The sequence below is a fragment of the Athene cunicularia genome, assembly GCF_003259725.1.
Source record: "Athene cunicularia isolate RWA chromosome 18 unlocalized genomic scaffold, athCun1 chr18_part1, whole genome shotgun sequence".
Classification (NCBI taxonomy): Eukaryota; Metazoa; Chordata; class Aves; order Strigiformes; family Strigidae; genus Athene; species Athene cunicularia.
This window is the reverse complement of record NW_020799123.1, coordinates 6,400,938-6,412,021: the sequence shown is the minus strand read 5'-3', so window position 1 is coordinate 6,412,021 and position 11,084 is coordinate 6,400,938. Positions and strand designations below refer to the sequence as shown.

At 41.4% G+C, this 11,084-nt stretch overlaps 1 protein-coding gene across 1 annotated transcript in view; it reads right to left on the bottom strand.

The window, feature by feature from the left end:
* Positions 1-991: 991 nt before the first annotated feature.
* The window catches only part of JPT1 (Jupiter microtubule associated homolog 1), a 10,379-nt gene continuing 286 nt past the window's right edge, over positions 992-11,084 (bottom strand). Inside the window, exons 2-5 of the mRNA XM_026860956.1 lie at positions 8,931-9,073; positions 8,199-8,296; positions 6,266-6,293; positions 992-1,965 (exon numbers count right to left, since the gene is read on the bottom strand). Coding sequence (XP_026716757.1) covers positions 1,817-1,965; positions 6,266-6,293; positions 8,199-8,296; positions 8,931-9,073 — 418 coding nt within the window. The 3' untranslated portion in view covers positions 992-1,816. The remainder of the gene's footprint in view (positions 1,966-6,265; positions 6,294-8,198; positions 8,297-8,930; positions 9,074-11,084) is intronic.

Genomic DNA, 11,084 nt, shown 5'->3' with positions numbered 1-11,084 from the left:
AACATGCATGAGCGGGGCCGGCGCACCTCGGCCCGCACCCACGCGGGATCCCGGGTGGGCTCCACGGTGGCCCGGCTGACCTGGGGAGGGCGGAGGGAAGAGCGAGAGCCCGTCAGGCTTCACCCGGACACTGGCGGGCGGGTGGAACGGCGCTCGCCTGCCCGAGTCTCAGCAACCCTAAAGCAGCACTAACAAGTCCCACGGGTTGAGGGGCTTGCAAAGGAAATAAAAATTTAATTATTTTCCTCCTCCGAGGCCAGAAAACGGGTAGGGAGGATTTCCACACAGCCAGCAGCCATGCCGGGTGTAACAGCAGCTGGAAGGAGCAACCACCCCCAGATGGAGGCGAGGAGCACGGCAGCGCAAATCCAGTTTTAGCGGTTTAGCACCTCAGGCCAGGGCTTCTCCAAACCCCTGGGGAAAGGCGGGGTGTTCCTAGGCACTAGTTCTTCCAGGAGGAGGGTGGAAACGGCCCGTTCTCTCCAGCAGAAACACCAGTTCTGACAAATCCACTGCTGTGGTTGATCGTGCAGCAGATCCCCTCGAGGACAGCACAGAATTTCAGGGCTCCATCTCCCTTCCACCCCCTCCCTTGTTAGGGTTGGGTTTGGGTTGTGTTTGGTTTGGGGGTTTTTGTTTGCTTGTGGTTTTTCTGTTTTTGTTTTGTGAGTATGAGAAACTTTATTTTCTTGAAAGAAAAAAGTATTTTGGATAAAGCAGATTTTATCTATCTATCTATCTATCTATCTAGATATATATATATCTATATATCTATCTCCATATTCCACTCTTCTCTGATTGAGAAGATGAAAATGAAGAGGTAAATCAGACACTTTCTTCAGGGGAAGATGGCACATGATGGTGACCTCAAGGCAGAACTCCCCCCCTCTGCTGCATTCCACCTCTATTAGAGTAGGGCATGTTGGCTGAGACAAGGACAACTGAGAACACAGCAAAACCAAACCCGTGAAATAAAACCCACACAGGAAACACTGCTTCAAAATTTCTATATTATTTACTTTTAAGCAACAGTCCAGCTTTGTGAAATTACAACACACACTTTAAAGGACGAGATTTTCACCTCATGGTCAAGCACCAGCATGATCATGCACAGCATTGAGTCAGTTGTAAAAAAAATGCCCTGTAATTTTTATTTATTTATACGATCCACTCCACCTTTACTGAATAAAGTCTGAATAAATCCCCTCCTAGCATTAGGCCAGGCGGCTCTGGTCATCAGCCCTCTATTTGGCACATACCCTGCTTCATAGTAGTCCAGTATCAAGATTTTTCTAATTTTTTTTTTTTTTAAAGGCAGCATGGTGTACACTAACCACTTTATGATTTATATGGCACAGCAGGGCTCAAGGCATTTACCACATGCAGTCAATGAAGCCTTTTAGATCCCCAAATCTCACATGTGGAAGAAGGGACTGCTCTTGCTGATTGTTTGCTGGCCTGTTTAACCAGGATTCTAGACCCTTGTAAAGCTAAGGGGTTCTAAAAAAATCTCAGTACAAAAACCCTCTAAGCACACTTAGAACCAATCTACTCTCCTTTGAATTACATTACTATGCTTCATAAAGCTTTCCCTCAAGTCTATCACTAGAAAACACTCATGTCACTTCCAGTAGATCTGGGGGAAACACAGGACAGAAGTGGAAAAAAACCTTGATCTCAAAAAAAGATGGAGTACATAAAGTGCTTCTTTTTAATGAAAGAAATTCGAGATGTACAGTCAGGCTCAAGTTGTGCAGTTCACAAGCATGGGGGAAAGAAACAGACACGAGTTCAAAACAGTCAGGAAAGGAAAGGTTTAACCAAGGACTAGGCTGGACTTGCCACCGGGTGGATTTCTCCTGGACGGTGCAGGTGCTGGTGCTACTGGGCTAGGAACAGGTGCAGCAGGCAGGGATTTTTCTTCATTCTGACCTGGGGCAGCTTCTACATCAGCCTCAGTGTTTTCTAGAAGAAAAGAAGCTTTTAAAGTGTTTGATGTGGACGATGAAAGCCAGATGTTTTCCTGGCTTAGACAGAAGATCAGCTCCTGTAAGTTTTCTCCAGGCTTACAGACACGCTCAGAGTGCTGCTGTAACCTGCTGGCAGGATGGACTTTCAGCCCTCTGAAGTGTTTCTCAGATGCCTCATAGTTCAGCTTCAGGCATTCCAGAGCCACATTCACTCAGTTCTATTAGGGGACCCCAGCAATTTTTTATTTTTAATTTTTTTTAAAATAACAAGCAGCTCAAGTCTGAAGTCTGGTACCTATCAGTCAGCATGTGACTGTGATAATTGTAACTCAAGTCTGAGCAGGTGCTGGAAACGAAGTCACAGAAGCACCAGTACACTTGTAAGCAAGAGCTCAGATTTAAACTACATTCCCCATTTTGTAACTAGAGGGAAGAGAATCTGACAGACACTTCTGAGGCTTCACAGAGAACAGACTAGGGAATAGCCATGCATGGGTAGGCTCCGATCATACATTCCCTGGAAAGCACACGATAGTTTAATCTATTTTAAATACTTTTCAACAACCACAAGTGAAGACAGGACACAGAAGGAATTCTTCCCAGGAAGCACTTTAGATACTGTAGAAAATAACTAATGTATCTGCTTCATCGACAATTAATGAGCACAGCAAGTACATTAGCATCTCACATTTTGATAGATTAACACAAATCGGTTATGAGTCAAAGGCCCAAATGAGCACCAAGTAGCCCCTGACAGTTTGGGGGGGTGGGGAAGGGGAGTGGAGCTTCACCACCAGCTCTGTGAAGATGCACTTCATCTGTTTTAACAGAGATCTTAGTTTCACCTTAGTTCTTGGTTTGGAGGATTCAGGGAACAGTTGCACACTCACCCTCACCACCACCTTCGTGATTTACTAAATCTTGATCGTCTTCCCTCTCCCCCAGCCTTCTCTTCAAACTGAAGAGGCACAGCCATTTTAGTCTCTCCTCATAAGGCAGCTACTGCACCCCCTTCCCTTTGCCATTACCTTCCTCTGCCCTTTGTTTACCTCCACTACAACCTTCCGGTCTTTACATTTCAAGGATGATATAGACGATTCAAGATGTGTGTATATATCCTTGTTTACAGAGCCCAAGTGATGTTGTTTCCAATTCTTTTCCTGATGAAACTCAGTATTTTACTGGTGACTCCAAACATTTCAGAGACCTTTCAGTAAGATGACTCAGGGCAGATCCTGGGAGTTAACTGCTGCACAGAGCTGAACACAAGACCATCCTGGTTTAGGTGTTGGGTTTCACCCCCCACCCCAATGTATTACTTTATACTTACTTATACAAATATTATCCTGCCACCTTTTCACCTGCCTACTATTATTTAGTTGAGGGAGATTTTCTCACCATCAGCACAATTTGACTACTTGAAAGAGCAAATACCGACAACAAAATTGGAGACTTCACTCTTCATTACTTTTTCCAGGTCACGGATGAAGGCACTGAATAAAACTAGTCCCAGCATCACTTCCCATGGTTCATTTTTCCATCCTGAAAAGCAATCACGGAGCCCTATCCTTTGTCTCCTATTCTTTAGCTACTTTCCAATCCGCAGGAGCAGCTTTTCTCCAATCCTGAGGCAACTCAGTTTATTTTTTCTTACAATCTTTTGATGCAGACCTTTATCAGAAGCTCTGAAAACCCACTCGTGTCCACTGAACCCCCTGTATTCGTGCTTATAATATTAAAGAACTCCGGCAGCTTAGTATAGTCTCCACGCAGTCAGAAATAACCTACAGATTTTCTGCTGTATTCATTAACCCACGGGCACGTCTGAACACAAGAGTTAATACAAAATTTTAAGCTTGAAGCTTCAGTAGCTCATGCATCCCACTGCCTGCTTACTCAGCAAGCCAAGAACAACCGCGGCCGTGCCACTGCTCGTGCAGCGCCGAGTGCTCCATTGTCTGCGCCGTCAGCAGACGGTCCAGTACTGTGCAGTACTCATGACGATGATCTGTCCACCAAAGGCCAGACTCCACCTTCCTGTGCATCATGTAAAGCCGGTCACTGGTGACAGTCAACCGAGTGCTGTCTAGTTCTCCTTAGCTAGTCACATTCATTAAGTACACAGTGCTAACTGAATCACAAAAGAAACAAGAATTACTATCTACAGGAGACTTTGGGGGAAGGTTCTATAGCATTTAGAGGCTCATGTAGCCAGCTGATATACACATTAGTACTTCCCACATAATCACAGGATAGATAAGTTTGCCAACCTAAGAGCTGAAGTGGTAAATGCAACAAGATCACATGTTAAAGTTCTTCCCTATCAGAAGAATCTCTGAAACAGCTGTCTATGGAGTACACTGCAAACCACTGGATGCACAAAAAGGAACTACAGCTTCCAAATAGGCAGCAATAACTCTGTTGCAAAAGGAACAAGTTTTCTTCCCCTAGACAGGCATGTTAATAAATATGCATACCTGACATCTACTTGGTGTTTTATAACCAGTTACATACAGAACATAAATTTCCAAATTCAAAAGAATAAACTTGTTTTTAATGATGGAAATCAATTATGAATCTCGTTATGCTGTGAACTTGTAAGCAGACAGTTTTTACTTGGAGGTGTATTCACTCAGCCCCTTGCAAAGCCCAGAGGCAGCTCCACATCATCAAGTACAAAATCACATGTGCAACAGGTGGGATGCTCACCAGCTCATGTCTGCCATCTCTCACAGCAGGAATATCAAGTGGAGTGACACAGCTAGCTCAGCAAGACTGTGCTCCACGAACCCAAGATACCCAAAGCTATCAATGGTAGAAATTAATTTAACAGTCCATCAAAATCCCAGGTATCTGCCACAGACATTATTTCCAGGAAGCATTAACTTTTTACTCCTAAGTATCATCAAGTGGAAGTTTAACATTCAAACCTTTGCCTGTCATTTTTTTCTCTTGACCATCTTCTAAAATTTAATTTTCAGTCATGGTCACAACAGTAAACAACCTCACTTACTTTACAGTAACACTTTTTTTTTAAAACAACAACAACAACAAACAAAACACTTCCTTCCCAGCATAAATATACTTGGTACTTGATAAGAACTTCCTTCACCGTGACCTACCAGAAAGAAACCGAAAGCCAACAAATATGGCACCTGTGAAAATGCGAACTTTTTGTATCACTTTGTACTCAAAGTTTCAGTCAGCTGTTGCTAACCCTCAGGCAGCCCCATTTCTGCTTCCTCCCATCCCATCTCCTCTTGCCTCACCGCTGCTTCCAGGCTCTCAGCTGACCCCATGGTGAGCTGCTTTAAACAAATACCAGGAAAAGCAGCAGAGCCCTTAGATCAGTTTATTTCTATTATCAAACCGCATCCTCCTACTTGAGACATAAACTCTAGATGCCTACAGTGCTAATTAAGATCAGACAGACATAGGGAAGAAATACTGAAGAAGCCTGTATAGTTTGATTAGAAGCAGACTGCTAAAGAAGCAAGACTTATTTGGGGCACAGATACCACTTAAGAGGTAGTTAAAAACATTCTGGAAACTCTCCCATTCCCAGCAGAAGTCTTTTCAGGACATGGAACTGCTAATGGCTCTAGTGATTGCTCACAGCTCCCAGGTGTTGAAAGCAGCACTTAGAAAGCAGCAGTCAACATACACATTCCTTTCATCAGGAAGTAAGCTATTCTTCAGGTGAATCTTACAAAGGAGATTTCCAGCCTCAGAGCTAGAAAAAGCACTTCAAGGTTAACACGCATGCTGCTAGGGGAAATGCCCCTATTTACATTAAATTTGCAGTATGCATATGAGCTTCCTTGGCAAAAAATCAGCATTTAAAAAGCGACAGGAACTTAAAAGATAGTTAATGCAGACACTTTCAGATGCAGTAGCTGGTTTTGATTATTTCTGTGAATGTAGTGTATGCTGTATGAGAAGACAATAGGAAAGTAGTAAATTGCTCAACTAAAATAAAGGCGACTACTATTTCATCATAAGCTACTGTGACAGCAGGATAGTCTTTCAACCACCAACTGCTGCTGGCAAAATAAATGAACAGGACTGTCCTCGTTTTTAACCTGACAACTAACAGGCACTCCACCATTTCATTCCATATCCACACTTACACTGAAGTAATCAGCTCACTTTATTGATTCAATGGATTCAAGGGACAACCCCAAGCTGTCTCTCTCCTAATAGATGACCATTTATATATCCTGCAACCTCTTCTATTTCAAAAGCACCTAACTGCAAAAGGCTTTTTACTAGAAGAGTCTGAAGGAGTTACTCACCAGAAGTTTCACCGCCACCATCTCCTCCCTAGAAGAGAGAGAAACACATTACATCTCACACTTCACAATGTATTTCCCCCTTCCATTGAGGGGGGATTCAATACTCCCCGTAATGACCACAGCGGCTGGGCACACGGTTCTATCCAGCGACACTTTGAGTGACAGACCCAATGAAGCACTTCTAGGCCAGCAACAGGCTCTCTAGGTTCAGACATCAGCGTGGCATGCTGGGTTCTGCACACAGATTTCTGCAGATTCATATTATGGGTTTCTAAGTATCAATTCTTACGGAGTGACTAATAGAATTTCATCAGCAGTTTATTTACCTAACATTTTAAAAAGTTTAAACAGATACAACTGAAGTAATTCTGATGGCCTGTAACACATGGCATATTTGTTATTCCCACGCTGTGAAGGATGCAGGTGGGCAAGAATACTTTATTATACACAGTGTCCTACATTAGGCAGCACTGACAGTAACCAGAACACTCTTAACTGTTGAGCAGCAGTGGCAAGAAAGTTATACTGCAAGCATTTAGCAATAGTTCAGTATCCCCTCCTTCCTACTCAGCAACTCTTTCCAACACCAAACATTTATCTGTTGGCAAGGCCAAGAGCATTTGTTCTATCCAGGATATTTAACTTCATTTGTGAAATACAGATCTGTTTTTTGCAATGTTACTGATAAAAGTTTCCTTCACAACATAAACAGCTAAATGTTCTTTTCATACAAAGATACAAAAAGTCCCCAGCAGCAGCCAAGGCTCCTCAATGGCCTGAGGTTTTATCTTCTACAGATTTAACATTATTACATAGCGAAACTGCAGTCATCAGGATATAAATGCACAGAAACTCACACAAATGTATCACCTTATATCTCTGACTGGGCTATGGTACTGCTGTTTGTAACTGTAACTACTGTATAAAATTAAAGTATTCCACACTGGAAGAATGTGTTTGCAAAGCTGAGAACCACAGCAATGGTAAACAACATTAACCATTAAATAGAAAATAGAATTAGACTAAACAGATTATTTTCATTTTCTGTGGTAGCAGCTATAAATTTAATCTCATATTTGCTAAATTGGAACAAGACACTTTCTGCAACAATGAACAGTTTTGTGGCCCAAAGCGCCTATTAATTACAAAAATGGGTTGTGATGATCGATGGCAATTATCAAAATAAAACTTGCTGTTTATAACCCACGAGGCAAAAGATACCTGCGACAACATTTGAGATCAACAGTTTACCTACCCAGTTCTTTTCAAAAAACCTAAAGCTGGACAGATTTAAAGAACAAGGTTTTTTTTTTTGTTTTTTTTTTTTTTTCCTCTCTAGAATTTTGTTTATGCAAGCACAGTCTACCCTAGATGTCTGTTTTTCTACAGAGGAATTACTACTCTTCATCCTGGTTTTCCCATTAGCAAATTCCCTAGCAAATCCCACGTTAACACTACAAATCATGCTCTATACTGCTACCAAGTAGACAACTCATATAGAAAGTCACACACCTGATGGTATTATTAAAGACACTAACAGAAATAAAACAAGCATTCATGCTACCGAGCTAAGTACTTGTTGGGATGTGAGACCAAGGCCTTTGTCAGATCCACGAAGTTTGTTGGAACTATTGTTTGTAAAATCTGTTAAAACACAATTGCACACATGGCTGAAACTACATTTCACACCATTTCTGTCTCATCAGTAAGAACAGTCAAGAGCTCTAGAAACTGCTCCTTTCAGAAAAAGTCATCCCTTCACCAACAGACTGTAAGACTATCAGGTGGAAAAGAGAACCTTCAGAAAAGAACAGATTTGAGAATAAGGCTTCAAATCCAACAATGCTTCTAACTGTGCGAACATCATTGCTAAAGCCATCACACAGAGCATGAATTGTCCCATTATCAAGCTCTTCATAGTTAATGTACTGACCTTGGGATCTACAAAGTCTCCACAGTTTGCATCAGTTGAGTTTCTCCTTTGTGGTCCAGATGATTCACAGTCATCTCCGATTTCACCTGTCTTAGTCCCTACAAGCAGAGATTGATTCTAATCAGGTTGCAAGATAAATTTACTGGGAAAGCAGATCATAAAGTCAGAGGTTTTGTGGGGTTTGGGTGCTTTGCTTGGTTTTTTGAAATTAAAGCTTTACCATTCTAAGAAGTCCTGATCCTTTAGACAGTAACTCCCAGATTACTGTCTTACAACAGCATCTCATGCAGCTGAAGGTGTCATTTAAACAGATGGAAGTCAGGGTCCCAAGGCTATCCATACTGGCAGTGCTCTGCAGAAACTAAAGCTTAATCCCAGCTGCCAGTAAAACACAAAGCTAAACTTCCTCTGAATAATCAAGAACCTTCAGTGCAACTCCAAATACTAAGATACAAGTTCACCTTACTGTGACTTGATTAACTTGGAGAAATTGCAAACAAAATACAATTCTCCGCTTGCAACATCTATGCCCAAGACTTGTATAAAACTCTCTGGAAGCAATTCAAAAGGAGAAAAAAAATCCCATACAAGTAGATATAATTTATAGCCCCAAACTACCAAGTAGGAATTGAACTCTGGTTTCCACACTGAGCCACTGACAGCTTCAGCCTGATACAAAAAAATGCATTAATCGATGTCAGCAGATCTGGAAACAAAGCACTACGTTCTTACCTGATGATTTAGCCCAGGAAGGTGGGTTTTCTTCAGGAGTTCCAAAGATGCTGGATGCCATTTTGTTCCTTCGCACAGGCTGTTCCTTTGGTTCATCAAACCCCAAGGAAAAGTTGGACCCACCACCAGGAGGACGCAGCACTCTGCAGAGAGAGTCAGCTTTAAAATCTTGTGTGTACCATTACCAAACTGCACTCCACGCATAAATCAAGACTAATAAGCCAAGACGATCATTATTGGCTCTTGTAATGGGCAGTCATACAGGCTAAACGCTGTCCAAACAGAAACCACACGAGATGACTGTATTATGCATTGGCTTTCAACAAATGACACAGACTGTAATGTCTTCAGTGCATAATTTGAACTATAAAGGTAAATTGTCTGCAGTGTTCAATCCAGGCATTGTATCTCCACTACCCTTCTCTTTAGCAACACAAAAATAAAACACTCCTGCACTCTACTCGTGCGCTTGCTTCATTTGGTGTCAAGGAGAGCTGCTGCTACCAGTCTTCAGTCTAAGCCAATTAAAAAATAAAAACAACTATGTGGGCATGTCAAATTCCAGCTTTTTTAAGAGAACCCTGTGAAAGCTAATAAGCTCCAAACTGGCAGCACAGCAAAGGCTAAAGTTTGGCATATGAGCCAAAGCACTTCACCAGTGATTGGGGGCTGCAGCCTTTATCTAGACTGGTTTCATCGGAAAAACCCTGAAGTCTGCAGCATGCTACCGGACTGCACTTAAAAGGTGCAATTAAGCAGTTTTAAATTAGACTATTTTTAGAAGAGACACTTACAAAGCTCCAGATATCTAACCTAAATCTAAGTCTTCTATTAGACACAAAAGAAGCCTATTTGGTACTTCATGTACCATGACTACGCCATGGTCTGCTTTCCAACTTGCAGAAATCAACAGCAGCAAAATAGATGTTTAAATGTAAATTCCTTCAGATCTTATTTTCTTAAGCATGAGATCAAGGCTGATGCCAGACAAAAGCCAGGAGAATAAAAATTTATAAAGCCATATGAGAACTGTCACAATCCCCAGAGAGGTGCGAGTAACACCAACAGAACTGGGCTTTCAAGACATCCAGTGCTCTGAAATAAAAATCAGAACAAGCCAGGGATGATGTACTTCCTCTTCTTTCCAAATAATTTAATAAAGTTAGAAGTTCACAACAGAAAACAAAATACAGCTCATTAATGCACCAAACCCAGGAATTCAACACAAAGAACATGTCTGATTTTAGTGTCATCACCACGACATTATAAAGCATTCAGATCTTTTGAGACTTTGTGTCTATTACATTCCGGGCGCAACACAAAAACACTTCTCCAGCCTTCAGAGCTCCAACACCGCAACAGCAAGAAAAATTCACAAAAGGTGGGAGGCATGAATATTTAGTGTTACTTAGCTAGCAAACTACTTTTCTTTACAAATTTTTCTCCAAAGTTCTAATTACTAATGTTCACAGCTGCTAATAAGAGGATCCCAGGAGATTGTGTAGTATGTTTTAAGAATCCAAGAACATTTTTATGACTTGCTTTGTCTCCCTTCTGAATTAAGAGATACGGTATAATGGTCTTGAATCACCTCCTTATCTTTTTTTTTGCCAGAGGAAATGTAGAAGGTTAATTTTCTTAGTTACATGTTGCATTTACTAATCTGAAGAACACTCTGTTCAAAGGAGGGGTTGTTCCGACATCTTAGATAGCTTTTATTTTACCAGAGTAGTAAAACCAGTACTCGCATTTGCACTGACTGTCTTAATGAAATTAACAGAGAGGCAATTGAAGGAAAAAAGGCATCACTCAAACTGTTAAAAACGAATAATCCCTTTTGCCAAGCTCAACTAAAGGTTGACAGATTAGAAGCCTCTCTCAGCCTCCAGATGTAACACGCTTCATCAAAGCCACATTTAATACTTCAAGCAATGAACTGCTCTTAGAATTGCACCTGATACCAGTGATGTATACTGAAAATTCATCCACAGCTCCATCCAGGAAGCACTCTTGTAAAGGGTCTGGGGTTTTTTTCACTTTGATTTAAAATGCACCTCAAAATGCTAAAAGCAAAGAGGAAGCATCTGCTTTGTCAGGCCAAAACCTTACAGAAAAAAAAAAGAGGACACGATAGCTTAAAAAAAAAAAAAAAAA